The sequence below is a fragment of the Bubalus kerabau genome, chromosome 1 (genome assembly GCF_029407905.1).
Source record: "Bubalus kerabau isolate K-KA32 ecotype Philippines breed swamp buffalo chromosome 1, PCC_UOA_SB_1v2, whole genome shotgun sequence".
NCBI lineage: Eukaryota > Metazoa > Chordata > Mammalia > Artiodactyla > Bovidae > Bubalus > Bubalus kerabau.
The window spans coordinates 13,668,900-13,691,427 of NC_073624.1; the positions used below are offsets into that span (position 1 = coordinate 13,668,900).

Genomic DNA, 22,528 nt, shown 5'->3' on the forward strand with positions numbered 1-22,528 from the left:
CGGTCCTTCACAGTGGCCACACCCTCCTCGTCTTTGGTGATTGGCCCCTGCTACCCCAGGATCCCAGCTGGATGCTGATCCCACGGTAACTTGGAACTCAGTTCCCAGTATAATTTCTGACCTAGAGAGAAGGGCACACAGAGCTGGTCAAGGGTGCTGGACTTCCCTCATCAACTTCTGCCTCACAGCGGTGGGTCTGTTCTCTGGCGCTGGTGTGTGGGTCTCACACGACAGCTGCATTTTAACTTTCCAATCTCCCTGACTCTTTTTGGATACCTTCCTTTTCTGCTTATCAGGGATGTGCTGGCATTTCCAATTCATTTAGTGTCAACTAACTTTGACCATGTTTCCTTCGACCAACCACAACCATTAGAGGTGCTCCAAGCCCCTGGAGGTAAAACAGTGAAACCATAATCTTTGCTCATGGACCCACGTCAATAGACTCGGCTCAATCCAACTTTATGTTCCCTTCAAATTGTTCTCTCACTCTTCCTATACAACACCCCCCCGCAACTATCCCCCAGATTTCCGACTGTGTAAGTTAGAAGTATCGTGCAGTTATTTTGGTGGGTATCACACCTCCTCCTGCGTCACTCTTTGCCTTGCTATTTTGTTGTTGTCTACTCACTAAGTTGTGTCTGACTCTTTATGACCCCATGGATGGTAGCTTGCCAGACTCTTTTGTCTATGGGATTCTCCAGGCAAGAATACTGGACTGGGTTGCCATGCTCTCCTCCAGGGGATCTTTCTGACCCAGGGCTCAAACCCATGTCTCTTGCGTCTCCTGTATTGGCGGAGTTGGGGGTGGTTCTTTGTCACTAGCTCCACCTGGGAAGCCCCATGCTGGTACAGTTGCTTGCAAAGTAACACAAATACTCCTCAGGGCCACCCTCACCAACCTTATCCCAGGTGGCACTAGGGGTAAAAAGAACCCACCTGCCAATGCAGGAGACATAAGAAAGACTAGTTCAATCCCCGGGTTGGGAAGATCCCCTGGAGGAGGAAATGGCAACCCACTCCAATATTCTTGCCTGGAGAATCCCATGGACAGAGGAGACTGGTGGGCTACAGTCCATGGGGTTGTAAAGAGTCTGACATGAATGAGGCGACTTAGCACAGCACAGCACATATGGGTAAGACTTCAGGAAAACAAGCTTTCTTGGGCAGGGGTAGAAGGTGCTTTTGCTGGCAGATAAGACCATGCAATTTAGGAACTTGAGGTCCCAGCTGCACCCGAATCTGCCCGTATGTTCCCATTCCAGTTCTCAGGACCTCGTTCTTTTCCAGTTGATGACTCAACTTTAACAAAGAGACCCTGCAAGGACAGGGGATTCAATCCGTGTTGTCATTCAGACAAGATTAGACTTTGGCTTTGCTTTTCAGAAATCTTGACCTTGCAAGGAAATAAGGGTTTCACGCCTCGCTTTTATTCTTTTCTTTCTTTTTTTTTTTCTCCTAGAAGTCATAGAAGTTTTCAGGTGCTAAATGAGCTGGGAATTTAAGTCCCTGAGCTCATCATTGTCTTCCTTTAAGTTTTCTAGTACAATTAGCAATGACCAACCAACCAATCAATCCACCCCATTAAAATGCTCTAAGGTTGCAAATACTCGGCCACTTGGAGTCCTGTCTTTTGTAGGAACTTTATCACAGATATCTAAAGCTAAAATCTGAGTAACTCTTTTGCCATTTCACCAGAGCCCTCTTCACCAATGGCAACAGATTCATTAATGCCTTTAAATCCAATCAGATCAGAGAACCAATTCCAGAAAACCCAGAACCTATTCAGAGAACCCACCCTTAAGCTCTGTTCCTTAGGAGCTATTCTTGGAACCTCAGGCAGTTGTGTAAGGTCATTGCCTCCATGTCTGATGGTGGAGTTGAAGTCCAGCGCACGTAATCAGGAAAGGAGCAAGAATGACAGTTCTCTCACCACAACAGAAAGTTCTGCTGCGGGTCTAACTTAAATCCTTAACGCTGTGCTCATACTGTCCCCTTTTTTTGGTTCTTGAGAAATTGGAGCCTTCCCAGGTCTGGATGGGAGTTTCTCCTTCGATGGTACAAGGCGACCTTCCCGGGGCAGACTTTTAGGGAACTGTGTGTCCCATGCAGGGGGCCCTGGCCTAGCCATGCTCTTCTGTGGCTCGTCCTCATGACAGAGCTGAGGTCCCAGAAGAATTTGGCGGGACAGCCCTGGGTGCATGACCCCGTAGGTGTGTGGCCAGGTGCCCTAAACACGTTGACTCTGCCTCTCCTTCCACACAGGAGATGCTGAAGGACGAGGTGCGGACGCTCACTTACCGGAACTCCATGTACCACAACAAACATGTGTTCAAGGACAAGGTGGTTCTGGACGTGGGGAGCGGTACCGGGATCCTCTCCATGTTTGCTGCCAAGGCCGGGGCCAAGAAGGTGTTTGGGGTGAGCATGGCCTCTGCGGGGACACTGGCCCTTCCTGGTCCTTCTGGCCCTTCCCAGTTCCCGTCCTTGCTGGGGTCACACACACCCTCCAGGAGGCAGTCAGGCATGGCTCTCGGGAGACAGGCAAGCTCCTTAGCTCCTTGTCACCTGGGCATTGCTCCTGGCCTTGCCCTGGAGCTGCTGACATGTATAGAGGACTTTTGACTTTTCTGAAACCATTTTGGGCTCAGCATTGCCTTGGAGTCCTTAGTCCTATGTGGGCTTTAGAGGCAGGGCAGGGTGGCTACACCTGTGAGCTCTGGTTGGAATCTCCGCTCTTCCGCTCCCAATAGGTATGACCTGGACTATTCACCTCTCTTCTGTACCTCGGTTTCCCCACCTGTAAAGTAGGCATAACTACGGTACCTTGCCCACAGGGTGACTATGAGGAGGGGATGAGTTTAATATACAAATCAAGTGCTTAGCACAGTGCTTGGTGCAAGTCAAATGCCCAGGCTTCATTAGTAGACTTGGGAGGGGGCCCTCAGCGCTAACAAGACAGTCTCCTTCCTCTGTTCTTTAAAGGCTAGCTGATAAATTTCATCCTGCTCTTCTGGCTCCTGCAGCCTCTCCAGCTAGAGGTGGTGATGGGGGACCCACTGGGAGAGCTCCCGCAAAGCAGCTGGGCGCAGCCCCAGGATGGGGGCTGCGAGGGTCCAGAACTGGGGAGAAACTGAGAAAGCAGAGCTCTGAGCTGCTGGCTGACATAGTGGGTCTAGGGCTGGAAAACGGGAATTCATCTTAATCAAAATACAAGGCACACTGCAGTTAAACACACAGCGTGTGTACAGGACGGCCCAGTGCAGAGGCTGGCGGGAAGCTTTTGGTGGGGCTTCGTTAGCTGGATCATCCTGCAGCTTGTCTCAAGACCCTGCCCCCTGCCAGGCTCCTGGTTGACTAGAGCCCCCCAAATCCCCCTGCACCCCAAAACCCCCTGCCTGAACAACATCCCCCTCCATGCCTTCCTTAAAGAAACTGCCTGCAATTCAAGAGACAGGGGTTTGATCCCTGGGTTGGGAAGATACCCTGGAGAAGGAAATGGCAAACCACTCCAATATTCTTGCCTGGAGAATTCAATGGACAGAGGAGCCTGGCGGGCTATAGTCCATGGGGTTGCAAAGAGTCAGACACGACTGAGCGACTAACACTTTACATGCCTGACTTGAAAGATACCCGGGTCCTGGTTGGAAGGGGTCTCAGGGCGGTCTCAAGGCCCCTCTGGTGTAGCCTTGACCAGCAGAGCCATGCTGTACTTGCTGAGGTCCATGTAGAGGATGCAGAGTCAGCCCGGCTGCACATGGTCAAGTCCTGCTGTCTCCACGGCACTGCCTCTCCCCACCTTCCAACCTTCCTTCCTTCATGAAGCCTCTTCCTCAAGATGGGGGCTTCTGGTCAAGGGACTGATTCCCTTCCAAGGTGCTCACAGAGCCTCACGGCTTGATGTACACCCCCTGTGCCTCCCTCTGTCCTCCCTTCAGGGGCTCTCTGAGGTCCCAGCTCAGCTCCAGAGTCAGACAGGAGCCCAGGGCAGAGCCAAGCAAGGCAGGGCAGCCATCATTCGCTTCCAAGTCAGGGGGCTTCAGCTGCAGGTTTGACAGCTGCCCCTCTGATTCTAGCACCCGGGAAACAGGTTTTCTACGGCCAGACTGGGGCTTGGTCTCCTGCTGTTCCCACAAGGTCTTACTCTCAGCTGAAAGTCAATGAATTTCTCAAGTATCTTAGCCCTTTGCTTAGGAGGGGCTTCCCCGGTGACTCAGATGGTAAAGAATCCACCTGCAATGCAGGAGACCGGGGTTTGATCCCCAGGTCAGGAAGATCCCCTGGAGGAGGAAATGGTAACCCACTCCAGTATCCTTGCCTAGGAAATTCCATGGACAGAGGAGCCTGGCAGGCCACAGTCTGTGGGGTCACAAAGAGTTAGATGTGACTGAGCAACTAACACTCCCCCACTTTGCTTAGGAGATTTGGAGAGCCTGGCAAGACTAAGGCTTGCAAGAGTAAGAAGAATCAATTCTTTCAAAGGTGGAGATTGCAGAAGGAGTTAGAGTTAACACAGGTCTGCCCATGGGGCGGGAAAGGGTCTCAAGATGTCCTGAGTCCCTTACCTGCCCTTTTCCGATGGTCCTTGTGGACGGTACCCGTTTAGCCAGGGAGGGCCAGGGAAGGAGAATGACAGCAGGGAGGCTCATCATCGCTCTGGCTTCCCACCTCATCTGCCTTCCCACCTCCTTCACCCCACCACCCCCAAGACAGTGGCCATGCCAGGGGAGTGAGACCTGGTCACTTCTACCAACTCAGAGGCCAAGCCCTCCACTGTGGGGAAAAGCAGCCAGTTTAGTGGGAGAGCCACTGCCCTGTGCTTCAGAAGGGTTGTGGGTTAGGCTTCCATCTGCCACAAAGTAGCTCGTGTGGCCTTGGGCAGGTCATCACACCCCCAGGCCTCAGCACCTCCGTCTGTTCTACTGGCCCTAAACTGTGTGCTGTGATTCTTCTAATGCCTGGCCCCTTTGCTCTGTATCCCCTCCAGATTGAATGCTCCAGTATTTCTGACTATTCAGAGAAGATCATTAAGGCCAACCACTTGGACAACAGTAAGACTCACCTCCGCCTGCTTTCCCGTGGAGGGAGGGGGCGAGGGGTTTGTACTTCCTTGTTCGGGTGGCAGAGACTGATGTAAGACCACTTGGCCTTGAAAAGGTGGAGGCCAGCCACTGCCTTATTAGCAGGACTGTGCCCACAGGGCTCAGTTTTTCCCAGTCCCTGCCAGGCCACCAAGGGCACGTCTGTCCCAGCTCAGCCTGCTCTGAGCCCAGCCTGAGGCTAAAACCTTCATTTCCAAGCCCTCTGCTTGGCCCCAGCTGTCCCTCCTCCTCTGGTTCCCTCTCAATGCCTCCAGCCCTACGTCCACTGATCAACATCCCAGCAGACCCCACGCTCTGTATTTGGAGTAACGTCATCTTCTCATGCCCACAGGCCCCGCTGCTGATGAACTATCTTGGCAAGTAGCTTGCCCCTGGGAGTGGGACCTTCTTATAGCTAGAGTCTGAGCACAAGAGGAGCTGTGTTTCCTTCCCTTCCTCTCCTCACTCCTTTCCCAGGCATTTGTGATCTCCTTGGCCCCTCCCTCTGGGACTCATCTTGAACATGCTCACCCTCATGAGGGCCCCTAATCAGGAATAACTCCTGTATCTCCCATCACTCAGTATTCTTGCCTGGAGAATCTCCGTGAACAAAGGAGCCTGGTGGGCTACAGTCCATGAAGTCGCAAAGAGTCAGACACGACTGGAGCGACTTAGTGTGCGTGCACACACTGGGTCAGTTTCCTGTGTGCGGTCACCACCTCCTGCTCTCCCACCTGCCATGCAGTGCTGGGTTCCTACCCCTGGCTTGTAAGGCCCCCTGAATGCGCCCCAATCTCTGGGCTCAGGCTTGGGTGGGCGGAGCTTGGCTGCTTCTGCTGACCATGCCCTTCCAAGGGTGACCCCTTGCTCATCACGTGGCCTCAGACCCTATCTGGCCTGTCTTCTGCTGGTGCCATCTTCTCAGCCCACCTCGTGGCTCCAGGAGAGAATCATTCCCTGCTCTGTATTTCGATGGCTCACATTTGATTCTGTGCTATGGAGGCAAAGACCTGGGAGGGACAAACAGCTGTCCCCAGGTGGATGGCCACCCCCATGGCCCATGCTTGTCCTCTTCACACAGGCCCGGGGGGATCTTTTCAAGGCAAAGCATGCTCTGCCTTGGCATGTATACTAGAAAGAGGACAGCTTGGCTTCCATGGAAATGCTTCTGAAACGTGGCAACAGCCAATTGTGTGGGTCTCGGGAGCGTAGGTGTAGAGACATAAATAACAACCCAGGACATAAAATACCTGCTACCCAGAATCAATCAATCTCCCTCCCTCTCCACCTCCGTACGGCTCCCCGGATGGGTTTGTTCCCAGGCAGATGCGCACCTCCACATGGCCACCTGCAGGCGTGAGTGTGGCCTTCACGTGGCTCCTGCCACCCGCGTGGCCCACACATGTGCTCAGATCAGGGTGTCATCTTGGACATCAGGGCTGACAGCCCCCACTTCCTCTCTTTGCCTGCCCAGGAGACCCATAGTTCTAGAAGACAAATGCTAATCCATTGACTTTTCAGAAAACTAAAGGGAATAGTTGGGCCCTCCTTTCTCTTCTTCTGCCCTGGAGCATCCGTGAAGGTCACGGATGCAGAAGCCTGAGCAGAGTGTGAGGCACAGAGAGGCAGCAGGAAGGGCTTCATCAGGTGGCTCCCCTTCTGAGCCCCGGCTCCTGGTGCAGGAGACGCCGCCACTCTCAACTCACAGGATTACGGAGGGATTAGAGACAATGCACGCGAAGGGCCTGTACAGCAAGCCTTAACTGTAGATCTTTCTGGCTTTACGTTCTGCACTTTGCTCATTCCTGGTCATGCATCCCAAGCCTTTTGTAGACGATGCTTGAATTCTCTGCCCTGTAGCATCCCTCCGTGCTTGAGGCCATCCAGTCCTGCAACGATTCCCCTAATGAGGGTCCCATCAGCAGCCACCTGGGGCTGTGATGGTTTGAAGAACTTCCTTCTGCTGGAGTCTGCCTCTCTGCAGCCTGACCACAATGCTCTGGGTCATCACTTTGGGACCACACAGAGTAAGGGGGCTCCCCTTCACCTGGCAGCCCTACTCCCACAGATACAGGGACACACCCCCAGTTCCTTCACCCGTGGCTTTGGTTTCAGCCCCCTTCTCCTCTGGCCATCCGCCAGCATCCCTCTCACCCTGGCAGAGGACGCTCTGGCTCCCTTAGCAGATGTGCTGACCTCAGGCCACACTGGTACTCAGCTGGCATCAGCCATGATCTGTAATCTACCCACATGTGGCTGCCTAGCAGCAACTCCTCACCTCTGTCCAGTCTGTGGATACTTTGAATCCAAACTGAGAATCCCACCTTATCTACATATCAAGCCTCTTGTTGTTAGGTTTGGTTCTTCCTTACGATCTACTGGGCTTCCTTTGTGGCTCAGCTGGTAAAGAATCTGCCTGCAATGCAGGTGACCTGGGTTCAATCCCTGGGTTGGGAAGATCCTTTGGAGAAGGGAAAGGCTACCCACTCCAGTATTCTGGCCTGGAGAATTCCATGGACTGTATAGGCCATGAGGTCACAAAGAGTCAGACACAACTGAGCGACTTTCACTTGGGCACTTTCATTATAATCTACTCGGAGTCCCCAGGCAGAGACTGGGGCTTCCCTGGTGGCTCAGTAGTAAAGAATCTGCTTGCCAATGCAGGAGACGCAAGAGGTATGGGTTCAGTCCCTGGGTAGCGAAGATCCCTTGGAGGAGGAAATGGCAACCCACTCCAGTATTCTTGCCTGGGAAATCCCATGGACAGGGTAGCTTGACAAGCTATAGTCCATGGGGTTGCAAAGAGTCCAACAGGACTGAGCACGCACTGAGGAGTCCCCAGAGCCTTGCTCTTTGGGGATCACTGTTCCCTGTGAGGCGTCATCTACATAGGGAGGAGCTGGGGTGGAGGCAGGTCTAATCCAGTTCAGCTCTGAGCCAGCACCTTTGAATACAGTCAGGGAACAGCTGTGAATTTGCAAAATAATTGGTCAGCTTCCACTCCAGAGAGGCCGTGGAGAAGGTGCCTTGCCAGATCCTCACGTGGGGCCTGGCATGGTGGTTGAGAACTCTGGCAGGTTCACACTCAGTTCCAAAAGATCAGCTTGTGATCTTGGGCACCTGACCTTCTGCGCCTCCGTTTCCTGCTCTGGGAAATGGGAATGACAATGGGACAGACCACAGAGGGTTTCACAGAGCTACCATACTTTTAGTGAATTTGCAGAATGGATGCAGGGCATGTGGTGGCTTGAAATTGGCCTCAGTGGGAGTATTTATGTGGAGAAACAGGCAGATGCTGCAAGTCAGGGTATCCTTCCTGGAGAAGCCCCTGTTAAGTGTCTCCCAGCACAGCTCTGTGTAAAGCACAACAGTGTACACGTGCCGTTAGCAGCCAATACATGTTAGCTATTGTTATGATTATTTCATTCATTAACTTGACTAATAGGCTGGGCCAAAGAAGGGATGAGTTTAATCAGATATAATCGCTGTTAATGAACCTGTAGTGGCTCTTGGCAATGGCTGCTTCCCTCAGAGGCAGCGCATGAATAATCCCAGGACTGGGTTCGTGCACCCACCCCTGGGGGAAGGATGTCACCCACAGTCCGGGCCCCGGGCCAGATGCAGGGGAGCTGGGGAGAAGAGCACAGATGAGGTCTGTGCTCTCATGATGCTTACAGTCTCAGGGAGGGCACAGACTCAAAAGCAAGTGGACACACAGCATCCCAATAGAATCACAAATGGTGACGGCGCTCTGGAGGACAGGTTGGAGCAGTTGAGAAAGCTGGGATCCGCTTTGGATGGGGTGGCCGACCAGGCGTGTCTGACTCTGCTCATACCGTGGACAAGCGCTTCGCTCCCAGCCCTGCTGCCCGTGACATCACGGCTGAGCCAGAGCAGAGCAAGGGTGGGCGTGTCTACACCACAGGCAGCGGTGGGTGATCAGGTCGTGATCCTGTCCGTGTGCAGATGCAGGACAGGGGTCTCAAGTGGCTTTTACCAAGTTGAACCGCAGGCCTGGATTTTTCTTCAACTTTTGATTTGTATTAGTGTGTTTGTGCTCAGTTGTGTCTGACTCTTTGCGACCCCATGGACTGTCGCTCACCAGGCTCCTCAGTCCATGAATTCTCCAGGCAAGAATACTGGAGTCGGTTGCCATTTCCTTCTCCAGGGGATCTTCCTAGCTCAGGGATCGAACCCATGACTTCTGCATTGGCAGGCAGATTCTTTATGACTCTGCCATCTGGGAAGCCTTATTTTATATTGAGAGTGAAAGTGTTCGTCGCTCAGTTGTGTCTGACTCTGCAACCCCATGGACTGTAGCCCACCAGGCTCCTCTGTCCATGGGATTCTCCAGGCACGAATACTGGAGTGGATTGCCATTTCCTTCTCCAGGGGATTTTCCCAACCCAGGCATCGAACCTGGGTCTCCCGCATTTCAGGCACATTTTTTACCAACTGAGCCACCAGGGAATCAAATTGACAATGTTGTGATAGTTTCAGCAGAGCGACTCAGCTGTACATATACATTCTCCCCCAAATTCCCCTCCCATCCAGGCTCAGGCCTAGATTCTGGCACCCTCTTTTGACATCCTGGGGGAATTCCTGGTGGCAGAGTGGTAAAGAATCTGCCTGCCAATGCAGAAGATGCAGGTTCGATCCCTGAGCCAAGAAGATGCCCTCGAGAAGGAAATGGCAACCTGCTCCAGTATTCTTGCCTAGGGAATCCCAGGGACAGATTAGCCTGGCGGGCCACAGTCCAGGGGGTTGCAGAGTCTGAACACGACTGAACACACGCAGGTCACTGTTTAGTTTCCCCAGAAAAGCTCAGGCACCAGGTGGTCTTTCAGAGGATGATGAAGGATGAGTTTCCTTCTAGAGGAAAGGTTCTGGTGGAACCAGCCCACTGTCCATTGCACAGCAGCACCTAGGAGAGCTTTTGCTGGGATCTTTACAGCAATGAATGCAAAACGAGCCCCCAAATGAGGTGTACATCTGTCTTGAATGATCAAAAACTCAACTGAGAAGTTTCTTCTGCTGTAGAGGGAGGCACAGGTCTGAGAAGGGACTCAGGGGCAGAGGATGTTTACAGCAGGGGCTGCCTAAATCCTATCCACCTTACATCTCAGTCATCTGGTCACCAAGGAAACAATGTCAGTGTTTGCCTTCTCTAGAGCCCCGATTGCGAGCTTGCCCTTCACCTATCATTTCATTTCATCAGTACAACCTCTCACCAAGTAGATGTCACTTCTCCTGATTGTTCTCTGGATAACTGGAGTTCAGTCAAGTAACTTGCGGAAAGTCGTACAGCTAATCATGAGAAGACCCAGCACTTTAAGCCAGTTTTCTTGAGTGCAAAGCCCATACTCTTGTCAAAACACCAAGTCCTCTCCTCTCCAACACTAGCCAGGCATCCTTGGGGCTGAGCCCGGGCTGTGGACAGATGAAGTGGCGGCAGTCTCTCAGCCCTCTGTGGGTTTGAGTTGTCATGGTAGCCTGACGTGGGGTGGGGGCCCTGGTAAGGGTATGGGCTCTGTTTCCATGGTGATCATTGAACCCCCTGTAAGCCTCACTTTCCTTAAAAATGAGAATAAGAATGCTGTGTCTGCTTCAAGGGCTTGTTGGGACATAGCGTCCATCCTGGGCTTAGCACAGCACGGGCCTGTAGTCGTCATTCAGTTGCTCAGTCATGTCTTTGCGACCCCATGGACTGCTGCATGCCACGTTTCCCTGTCCTTCACCATCTCCAGGAGCTTGATGAAACCCATGTCCATTGAGTCAGTGATGCCATCCAACCATCTCAACCTCTGTTGCCCCCTCCTCCTCCTTCCCTCAATCTTTCCCAGCACTGGGGTCTTTTCCAATGAGTTGCCTCTTCATATCAGGTGGCCAATGTATTGAAGCTTCAGCTTCAGCATCAGTCCTTCCAATGACTTTTCAGGGTTGATTTCCTTTAGGATGGACTGGTTGGATCTTAACTGCCCAATACACTTCAGAAGGAATCACACAAGGAGTCTTCAGTCCTTAGTATAAACTGGCATGGTGAAGGGAGAGAAGAATCAGAACCGCGCTGACCCCTGTAGATTGATCACGTCCTGATGCGGGGTGCTTCCCAGCCTGGGTCCCTGCGAAGTGTGGCCGTGGGGTTCTTATTTTGCAGTCATCACCATATTCAAGGGGAAGGTGGAGGAGGTGGAGCTGCCCGTGGAGAAGGTGGACATCATCATAAGCGAGTGGATGGGCTACTGCCTGTTCTACGAGTCGATGCTCGCCACCGTCATCTTCGCCAGGGACAAGTGGCTGGTGAGCCTGCTGCATGCTGTCCCCTGGTTGCCCTGCCGGCTGCCTGGCTGTTCAGCCCCCGCCTGTAGCCGAGGGAGACTATGAGGACTTCAGAGAGGACCTGGGCTACAGGGTCACTGCTCCCAAACCCCTCTCTTTAAACTAGATCTGCTTCTGGGGGACAGAATGAGCATTCGTAGGTCTAACCTTGGCCTCTTTTGCTATAATAGAGACCCATTGTTTGCTGTCCAAAGTCTATGCTGGTCAACAAGTACTAAGGGTTTGCACGGCTGCCGGTAAGCCAGTGTGCTTTTGACCTTAGCTTCTCCAGACTGAGAAGTCAAAACATCTTCCACCACCCTCACTGGACACATCTCTGCCCGTCCACATTTATCCTATGGACCCCACCTCGGCCCCTTGGGTTTTTCCTGGTACCAAAATCGACACTAAGCCTCCCCACCCAGCCCTCTCCCCAGCCGAGGTGACAGTCTGCTGCATGAGGAATGCTGGCGAGGGGGTGCCTGTCTGGTGACTCTATGTGCAGTTCAAAAATGTATGTCTTTGTCAGGTGAATAGATTACGAGACCCATTTCCCCACAATTCATCAACAGAAACCTGGAGGGCTTATGTTTCCAGACCGGGCGGCTTTGTACGTGGTAGCAATTGAGGACAGACAGTACAAGGACTTCAAAATCCACTGTAAGTCACCCTTTCATTCTCTGCTGGGCTTTTAGGGGGGCTTTGGGGGGCGGGAAGCACTTCAGAGGGCTGGGCGTGAGTGGTCAGTCTCGCGGACACAGCTGCTGTGCCTCTGAGGAGTTTATACCTGTGACCTTTTCCGGATTCTTCTCTCTGGATGTTTTCCTCTGGTCCCAAGGGTGGGGGTTCTACAGAGAGGAAATAAGAATGTGGCTGGTGGGAGGTAAAGCGGGGAGAGAATGAATGCAGTGTGGATGGAAAGTGAATGAGGCGGCATAAGCCGAGGTTTTTTCGCAGAGCCGGCAGGTGGCTGAAAGCTACTAAAGGTCATTTCTCCCTAACATCCACATAAGGACAGGGAGGGTCTCCAGCCAGGCCAGTCGTTTGAACTCTGCCTTTGTATGCCTGAAATCTGTTAGCATAACATTGGTTCTCCTTCATATAAGTAAGATACAGAGGGAGATGGAGGCTGAGCATGGGGGTGGGGGAGCACTGGGGTGGGAGTGGGGGCTCATCCGAATCTGTGCTCTTTGTGCTTAATCAGTTGAAAAGGTGCTCTCTTAGAAAAAACATCCCCCACCCCCGCACAACTCTCCAACATTTTATCTGATCCCCAAAGAGTTGTTTGATTCTATTTCATTTAAAGAGTGACCGTTCTCAAGGGATAAAAGCCTGGTCCTCCATGTGTTTAAACGAATTATGCTTCCATAAGGTTTAGAAGGACAGGGAAGCCTGGCATGCTGCAGTCCAAGTGGTCACAAAGAGTCAGACATGACTTAGCATCTGAACACACACACAAGGTTTAGAGACAGACTTGTGTCCTTAGCCAGAACTAATTAAAGCGACAAAGTGCAAAGACCACCTCCCCCACTCCACACACACAAGTGAGTATGCACACGATCCAGCCCTCCCCTCCACCCCCACCCCCGCACACATACAAGTGAGCACACACATGATCCAACCCCAAGCATGAGCAGAAATTCCAACACAGTCTAACAGTCTCCGCAGATTTGGGTTCCTGCCAGCGCAGTGCTAAACACCCCTCGTCTAGACTCCCTATGACAGAGGGGTTCCCAGATGGAACAGACTGGCTTCCGGCCCCCAGAGGCTAGGACTCCAGAGTCCAACAAAGTCTGGTCGTTGTCTGTGCTGCTGGGCTGTGCCACGGAGTATGTGCGATCACCTGCGTCCGCACCTTTCTGGCAATATAAACTCAGAGCATGTTCAGAGCCAGGTCAGGACAAGACAGAAATGGGACATTTGTCTGAGCCCTCCCGCCCATCTGGCGTCATTTCTAACGTTCAATGAGCAATGAGAGGTAGGAGGTTAGATGATGAAGCTTTGAAGGTGGCCAGCTCTGGCTTTGCATCCTCTGGGTGACCGTGAACGAGTCACCTAACATCTCCGAGCCTCAGTCTGAGATAAAACTCCCCCAGCCTATAGACTTGTCAGGAGGATGAAGTGAGACGATGTATATAAGGGGCGTGACAGTTGTTGATGCTGCACGTGGCAGCCTGGATCTGGTCCCCAATTGTGTCATTAAGCTCCTTCCTGCCTGTGGCCGTGGCCCTGAGCCTGACTGCCGAGCTCGCTGGCCTCCAGAGGCTCAGAATCTAGGCCAGATGCGCTCTCGTGATAGGTTTCAGAAACGGCTCAACGGCAAATGTTGATCAAATGCATGAATAAATAGGACATATTTTGCCCTGGAGCTGTGTGGTTATGCTGCCTTTGGAGTTCTTGCTGTAACTGTATAAATTGTGTTTGGAGGAGAATCTACAGGCATATTCTTTGTTCTCATGTGCTCTAAACTGATTGAACTCCAACCCTCGGCTCAGCGCTTTAAGGAACTTCCTCGTAGTTTAAACGCAAACAGATCTCACCCTCCTCCTTGTCTGGATCCTGTTCGGGACCTTGACCTCACCCACCTTGCCATGAGGACTGGATCAGCCCTGACAGGCCCTGGGGCACTGGCTCCTACTCAGGTGCCAGCCCAGGACCGGAGACCACGGGATTGCGTCTCCTCCTGCTTATTGCAATTTTCATACCATCTGAAAAAGAAAAAAAAACAAAAACAAAAACTGAAAGGTAGCCCCATTTTTTTTCTTGTGGAATCTCTCCAGTCTGTCAACAGCATTCCCCGCAAACTCAAAATCAAATGCACCTTTACATTTTATCTAACATAGTTTCCAAGTTTTCTATTTAAACATGTCTTTTAAAAAATGACCTGTTTCTGTTTTTAGGAAAGGAAGCAAGCGCATTTAGAAATGTGTTTTAAATAAACAGAGATTTTGGTTACTCAGAGTTCTAAATCCAAAGTGAAAGCATAAAGGTTGCTGGTTGCTAAGGGAACAATTGTAAGCAAATTTCTGATGGCTCAAGAACCGGCTAAAAAAGAAAAATCTTAAATAGGGCAGGAGAAAGAGTTGTGCCCAAATCCCTTTCAGAAAGAAAATTGTTAGGAAAACAGTCTGTCCCCTCCCCGCTCCCTCCTTGCCCTTCTCCTCCCCTCTTTTCTCCACCACACGCAACACGGAAACACAAGCATGAGTGGACTCAGCAATTGCCCTCAGTTTGCTCACACACACACACAGATCATTGGCGTGTACCAGGCTCACGACGCACAGTTTGTTGAGTGAATGAACGAGAAAATGAATGAAGGAATAGAAGTAAACCAGCAAAGGAATGGACAAAGTGATGGTGGTGAGAGCGGCAGCGGCGGTGCTGTTGACTTAAAACAAAGGCAAAATGTGAGAGCTATGAGTCAAGGTTCATTTGGGCCAGCATGAGGGCTGCAGCCTGGGAGACACACCTCTGGCGACTCTGAGAAACTGCTCCAAAGATGTCGGGGCAAGAACAGTATGTATGTGATTTTGGTAAAGGGGAAGTACATGTGGTCAGCCACGTTTATTTTTTTAGAAAGTTTCTGCTGGTCTTGTGAAGCTTCTGCTAGTCACGAGAAACGGTCGTCACAATGAAGGACGTTAGTGTTTTGCTACATATAAGGAGGTACTAGAATTGGGCTCATAAAATCAACTCCTGAGAACATCTGAAGACCTGTCCTGCCAGCTTTCTGGAGCACAGAGTGCCTCGTTTCTGCTCTCCACCCTGGACTTCTTCAGGGGGTGTTGGAGGGCAGCCGCTGCAGCAACACATGATTTAATTCTTGTAGAGGTAGATGGCAAGCACCCATGGCAAGTGCCAATATGTGGTTGACAGTGATTTAGTTGCTAAGTCATGTTCGACTCTTGTGACCCCATGGACTGTAGCCCACCAGGCTCCTCTGTCCATGGGATTTCCCAGCAAGAATACTGGAGTGGGTTGCCATTTCCTCCTCCAGGGGGTCTTCCCGACCCAGGGATTGAACCAGGGTCTCCTGCATTGCAGGAAGATTCTTTACCAGTGATCCAGTGAGGGTTCCCAGACAGAGGTGCAATCATTAATTTTTTTTTTACTCTGAAGATTTCTAGAATCTCAAAATTGGGAGGAAATTGGGTAGATACTCCATGTGATTTTCTTACCCAGTAGTTGACTCTAAAACATGCTGAGGGTCAGAGGATGGGCACTGGCTTCCTGGCTGATGAGAAGATGACAAGGGACCTCTTGCATAGAGATGGTGGTGCCTGTAGCTGGAGGCTTGGCAGGCAGGACCTCTTGGAGGGTTCAGGTGCTCTCCATGAGTTTCTCCACCACCCTGACATCCAGAGCTCTATTGCCTGGCTCTAGCCTATTTTACACAAGGAGTTGACTTTGATCTGAGAGCCTAAAATGTATTAAACTATTATACACACCTTCCTTTCTATCTGGAGGAAGTTGTCAGTGGCTCCTGGTGCCACCTGCTCAGTTTTTCCCCGAGGCACCCCCACTAGTTCTAGCAGAGAAACTCAAATTACCGGGGCCAGGACAGGGAGGGGGGATGTAGCTACAGATCTCTCCACTGAGCTTGTTTTCCAGTACTTCATATTCCTGTCTTTGTTTTCAGGTTATTATTTCCTCTAATATATATGCATTCTGTGCATAAGCTCATTGGAAGAATTCTACATCTTTGATATTGTGATCTTTTTCATTTCCATCTCACTGATAAAATTCTGCATCTGTTCATGCATGTTTTTTCTGCATTAGATTCTTTAAAATATTTATTAAAGTATTTGAACCTCCTTGTTACATATTCCCAATACCTGAGCTCTGAGTCTGGTTCTATTGACTATTTTTCCTTTTGGTAATGGGTCATATTTTTCTTCCTTTTCCATGTGTCTTGTAATTTTTGATTAATGCTGGACATTGTGAGTAGTGCTGGACAGTAGAGACAGATGAATAATTTATGCCCAGAGAAGAGCATGCCTCTTCCTCTACCAGTCCATTCAAGTGGGGATTCTAGTCCACCTAGTCTGGTCTAGCTGGTAGGTCTGGACTTGATTGCTGTTTTAGTTACATTCAGAACACCATGGTGTGGTCCTTTTCAAGAGTTTGTTTCAATCCATAAACTAAATTTCACAGGTCTTTTGTTATTATTTTTGAATCCCTAGAAAGTTAGCTAACCCTTTCCTGGTGGTTGATGACCCTCACTCCATATTCACTCATTTACTAGATAAGACAATTGCAACAAAAAATTAATATGCTTGATGTGCATCCTTGCCCATCCCTGCTGCATGCATGGTGGAGAAGCTAGTGGGAAATGCATGGTCAGTGGAAAGGAGAGGAAAAAACCTTAAGTCCTAGATAATCTCTCACTGAATAACTGGAGGTAGGGCCATCTGGCCGGGAAGATCAGACATGAATTAACCAGGTGTTGTGAAGCAGTGCAGGCATTGAATGTTTGGGAATAAATTCATTAAATTTAATTCATTCATTAAAAAAAAACCCCAACATTATTGGTGGACCTGTACTGTGCCAGATGCTCTGTTGCAGGTGCTGAGGATACAGAAGGAGAGGGGTTCCACAGGTGGGAGTGGTTGGAGATGTCCCAGTGGCCATTTGAAGCTTTAAGTCCATTTGAAAATTGGACTGCAAGGGACTTCATAGATCGTGGAGCCCAAGGATTACCAACTGGTTGGAACTGCCTATGTTGACTTGGAAATCTCATCTCCCTGGGGCCCAAATCTGGAGATTCTGATTCAGTGGGTCTGGTTATGGTCCAGGAATCTGTATTTTAAGAAGTGTCCCAGATGATTCTGGAACACAGAACCAGTGGACCACACTCCTCACTTTACAAACAATTTGGAAAGAAGGGGGCCAAGCTGCCAGGGTCACGAGCTTGGTTGATGGCAAAGCCAGAGCTCAACCACCTAACTACAGTAACCATCACATCTCAAGGGCCTTCTCTGCACCAGACCTGCTGTGAACCTTATATATATCATCACATTTGATCCCATAACAACCCTATAGAGCAACATCATCATCATCATCTCCATTTTTAAAAACTTGTTATTTTATACTGGAGCATAACAATGGGGCGATGCCTCCAGGTGCGCAGTAGGGGCACTCAGCCATACATATACATGTATCCATTTCCCCCAAACCCCCTTCCCATCCAGGCCGCCGCATATCATTGACCAGTGTTCCCTGTGCTGTACTGGTGATCCATTTTAAATATAGCAATGCAGTCATTGGAAAAGACTCTGATGCTGGGAGGGATTGGGGGCAGGAGGAGAAGGGGACGACAGAGGATGAGATGGCTGGATGGCATCACTGACTCGATGGACGTGAGTTTGAGTGAACTCCGGGAGTTGGTGATGGACAGGCAGACCTGGCGTGCTGCAATTCATGGGGTCGCAAAGAGTCGGACATGACTGAGTGACCTGATCTGATCTGATCTGATCTGATGTATGTCCATCCCCAAATCCCTTAATTATCCCTTCTCCCAATCCTCCCCCCGTACCACCGCATCCCCCGGTAACTGTAAGTTGATCGTCTCTATTTTAAAGAAGAAACCAGCTCTTTGAGAGGTTAAACTCTTGCCTAAAGTCGCACAGCAAATAAACAGAGCCAAGATTTGAAGCCCAAACCCAGGATTTTAACCATTTCACATGGACTCTCAGATACTTTCACAGAGCCTTAACTTACAGCAGGGCGGAGGAGCAGATGTGTAGCGGTAGGTGTCTTGAGAAAGGGTTTTAAAAAAAGTGTGTGTGGGTGTGCATGTTTTACCTGGGTAAGCATGGACAGCTCTTTCCAGATTCTAGCAGGGGATCTTCTCTGGAGCTGTCGCCACACTTTCCCAAATGTTGAGTGTTAGTTGCTCAATTGTGTCTGACTCTTTGTAACCCATCAACTCTAGCCCACCAGGGTCCTCTGTCCATGGGATTCTCCAGGCAAGAATACTGGAGTGGGTTGCCATTCCCTTCTCTGGGGGATCTTCCTGACCCAGAATCGAACCCAGATCTCTCACATTTCGGGCAGATTCTTTACTATCTGAGCCTACAGGGAAGCCCCAAATGTAGATAGGTTCAGTTGGGAGTTTGGCTCCAGCCTCGGGTATAGAATGGGAGCTGACTGGCATCTAATCCTCAAGCCAAAATTGCACAAGTGCTTGCCCTCTGGGAGATGATTATTTCCTCAGCCTCTTCTCTCCAAGGAAAGTCTTTGTGTGCCCTTGAAAAAATCCTGAGTAAAAGGAACACAGCATTCCCTGGTCGTTCACGCCTCCCTCATTTCACCCCCATCTCCTAAAGACACAGAGGGACATAAATTTCCTATGGTTCCATTTGTTTGGTGAACATTTAAAAATAGTTTAATCCTGTAAGATTTAAGAGAAAAGCAAGTCTGGTTCAATGTATTTCTAAACTCCTCTGAGTAGACGAACAAGTGAGATTCAGCCACCCAGTAACTAGACTCCGCTAAGGGATCCTCAACCTCCAGATCTAATGCTGATGATCTGAGGTGAGGCTCACGTAAAATAGCAAAAATGAAGCACCCAACACATGTAATGCACTTGAATCGTCCTGAAACCACCTCCCCCAACCTTGTCCAAGGAAAGATTGTCTTACATGAAACCGGTGAAAGTGAGAGTCACTCAGTCACGTCTGATTCTTTGCAACCTCATGGACTACACAGTTCATGGTATTCTCCAGGCCAGAATACTGGAGTGGGTAGCCGTTCCCTTCTCCAGGGGATCTTCCCAACCCAGGGATCGAACCCAGGTCTCCCACACTGCAGGTGTATTCTTTACCAGCTGAGCTACTAAACTGGTCCCCGGTGCCAAAAAGATTGGGGACAGCTCTGCACTGTGGGGCAAGCAAATGGCATTCCTGCTTGCTTTCATGACTGTGTTGGTGCAGCTGAAGGGTTAGGACACAGGGTTTGCACCCCAGCGCCACGGTTTCCCTGCTGTGGGATACCAGCCCAGTATCCCACATGCATGTAAGCCGAGCGCCAGCTGCTGCCAGCCCCATTTTCTCATCTGCTGTATCGAGGTATCCTCATGCGGTTGCTGGGGAGAGTCAGTGATGGGTCCGGCCAGGGCTGGGTGATCAATCAGTGGTACCAGTGATGATCGTCATTTACCAGTGATCTGGCACCATCATGGACTTCTTGGTGGCTCAGATGGTACAGAGCCTGCCTGCAATGCATAAGACCCAGGTTGGGTCCCTGGGTCGGGAAGAACCCCTGGAGAAGGGCATGGCTACCCACTCCAGTATTCTTGCCTAGAGAATCCCATGGACAGAGGAGCCTGGTGGGCTATCGTCCATGGGGTTGCAAAGAGTCTGATATGACTGAGCGACCAACACTTGGATCATCAGACTTGTATTCATTGACTTCCAACCCTGCACCCTGAATCCGTTCCCTGATTAATGCATCTTATGAGCAGCCCCTGGGGGCAAAGGGGCACTGCTGGGCTGCTCTGTGCCCCACCTGGGGGATATGTCTCACGGGATGGGTCCTAATGAGGACATTGTGGTGTGTGAAAAAAGCAAGGCCTCTGCTGGACACCCCGGCTCCCCACCTCACATTTTGCAGTTGAGAAAATGGACGATCAGAGAGGCTAGGAGATTTGCATGAGGGCATGGAGAAGGAAATGGCAACCCACTCCAGTGTTCTTGCCTGGAGAATCCCAGGGATGGGGGAGCCTGGTGGGCTGCCATCTATGGGGTCGCACAGAGTCGGACACGACTGAAGTGACTTAGCAGCAGCAGCAGCAGCAGCAGCAGCAGCTGGCTAGTAAAAGATGGCACTGGGATTCCAACGTCAGCCTGTTTCATGAATCAGGAAATCCCATGTTTCTTTCTGCTTCATGAGAGCTTCAGTAGGTGGGGATGGGAGGAAGGAGAGAGACGGCTTTATAGCTATGGGGCGGGATGGAGCCGAGGCAGTGGGTAGAAATGGGGACGGTGGAGGAGAGAGTTCTTAGGAGATGCTGAGGCTCAGAGAGAAGGGAGGAGAGCAGATACAGAAGAGTCAGGAATCTGGGTTCTAGTCCTGGCCCGACAGGAGTCTAGCTGTGTGACTTCGGAGAAGTTTCTTACCTTCTCTGAGCTTTACTTTTCCTAACCCTAAATTGGGACCTGTGCACATTAGATGGTGTGAAGGACCGTTTGGCACCTTGTGAAACTCTTCACCAGGCAAGCACCTCTCCTGTCGTCAGACCAGGGAACACAAGCTGCCGATCACCCTCTAGGACTCAGGGGGGCCCAGGGACTTCTGGGGGGGTCCCGCTGCTGGCCCTCACGTTTCGCTCTGTCCCCACAGGGTGGGAGAACGTCTATGGCTTTGACATGACTTGTATTCGGGACGTTGCCATGAAGGAGCCCCTGGTGGACATCGTGGATCCAAAGCAAGTGGTGACCAACGCCTGTTTAATAAAGGTCTGCAGATGCATCCTGTGTGGGCCTGGGGGTGAGGGAAGCCTACTGTGCCACCTGGATGCTCAGGCCTGGGGTCAAAGCTACGCGGGCTCCTGCAGAGCCCCAGGCTGTGAGGCATGGCCACCTTGGCTGGCCGGAGCCTCCAGCAGCCCAGGGTGACCAACGAGAGTAGGCACTGGCCCTGAGCAGAGCTATCGAAAGAGGGCCAGTGGACTCCACGGTGGCACAGCTGGGGGGTGGTCAGTGCGTGTCTCCTGGTGATGTGAGCGGGGGTGTGTGTAGGGGGAATGGGAGCATCAGAGAGAGAAGTCCTGGAGGCTCAGGTCGGGGGAAGCCCCCCCATTCGGAGCAGGATGGCGGCTTTAGGGAAGAAATCCCAAACCTCAATCGGCTATGCAGTCAGCGTCACACTCCCCCGCTTCCAAGCATACCTGTGACGTGGCCGGGCAGAGCTCACCGCATCCTGGGCTCCCTGGTTTGTACACGGCTTCACATCTTGTCCTCCACGGCTTTCCGTCTTCAGTGCAGATGGAGAACTGCCCACCAGGGTCCTCCCCCAGGGCATTCCTATTACTAAATATCAAAACTCGCCAACTGTGCTGTGTGCGTGTACACTCAGACCCCATAGACTGTAGCCCGCCAGGCTCCGTGGTCCACGGGATTCTCCAGGCAAGAACACTGGAGTGGGTTGCCATTTCCTCCTCCAGGGGATCTTCCAGACCCAGGGATCGAACCGGCATCTCTTGTGTCTCCTACATTGGCAGGTGGATTCTTTACCACGAGTGCCACCTGGGAAACCCCTTTCGCGAGGGTACCAATAAAAGCGCTCCGTGACCTCCCCACCCTTCCAGCCCCACACTCCCCCCGGAGGTGACCACTGTCCACACAATGGGTTAACCTTTCCAGCCCTTTGTCTAAGTATCTGCATTTACACATGCTGATCTGTCCTCCAGACCCAAGGCGAACTCCTGGTACTTGACTGCTTTCTTAAAGTCCGGAAAGCCATCCGTTTCACAGGGTTCAAGTTCACTTTTTAATCTAAGAATCTGGGTTCATTGTGTATCCAGGTTCATTGTGTCAGTTGTCTTGGGCCCTCCCCCCAGCCCTCATTTTGCTGAAACACACCTGCCCGCTCTGGTCCAGTGAGCATCGCTGCAGTTCCAGGAGCTCTGGTGGGTGGGACAGGGAAGAGCCCAGGGCCACTGGGGGAAGGGGAGGTTCCTGCAGGGTGAATGCAAACCTCTGCTTTGTCCAGGCGAGAGCAGTCAGTCCCCAGTCCGTGGTCACTGTGTTCCTCATAAGGAACCTTTGTCATCTTGGATTTAGAAGGGACCCTGGAGGACAAATAAAACTAGGCGAACCTCATACAGGTCCCATCAGATAAAGGATGCTTCCCTCTCATCCTGCCTGAGAGCCTTGGCCTCGCGCTGGAGGGTTTTGCCACCTGTTACCTCGGCCGGTTCCGAGTCCAGGCAGGACTGACGATGAGCAGACGTCCTTTTATTTCTTCCCACCAGCCCCTCTGTCCATGAAGCTTCTCCCTTCTGGCGCTCCAAACAAGGTCCAGCGAACTATCATGTGCTTAGTTGCTCTGTCCTGTCTGACTTTTTGCGACCCCATGAACTGTGGAGCCGTGGGGGTCTACAGGGCAGACTCCTCCGTCCATGGGATTCT

The 22,528-nt window shown here is 51.3% G+C and overlaps 1 protein-coding gene across 2 annotated transcripts in view; it reads left to right on the top strand.

The window, feature by feature from the left end:
- The window catches only part of PRMT8 (protein arginine methyltransferase 8), a 70,191-nt gene that overhangs the window by 35,149 nt on the left and 12,514 nt on the right, over positions 1-22,528 (top strand). For both annotated transcript variants that reach the window (XM_055566062.1, XM_055566063.1), the window contains exons 3-7: positions 2,263-2,418; positions 4,985-5,048; positions 11,236-11,378; positions 11,969-12,056; positions 20,739-20,854. In XM_055566062.1, coding sequence (XP_055422037.1) covers positions 2,263-2,418; positions 4,985-5,048; positions 11,236-11,378; positions 11,969-12,056; positions 20,739-20,854 — 567 coding nt within the window. The remainder of the gene's footprint in view (positions 1-2,262; positions 2,419-4,984; positions 5,049-11,235; positions 11,379-11,968; positions 12,057-20,738; positions 20,855-22,528) is intronic.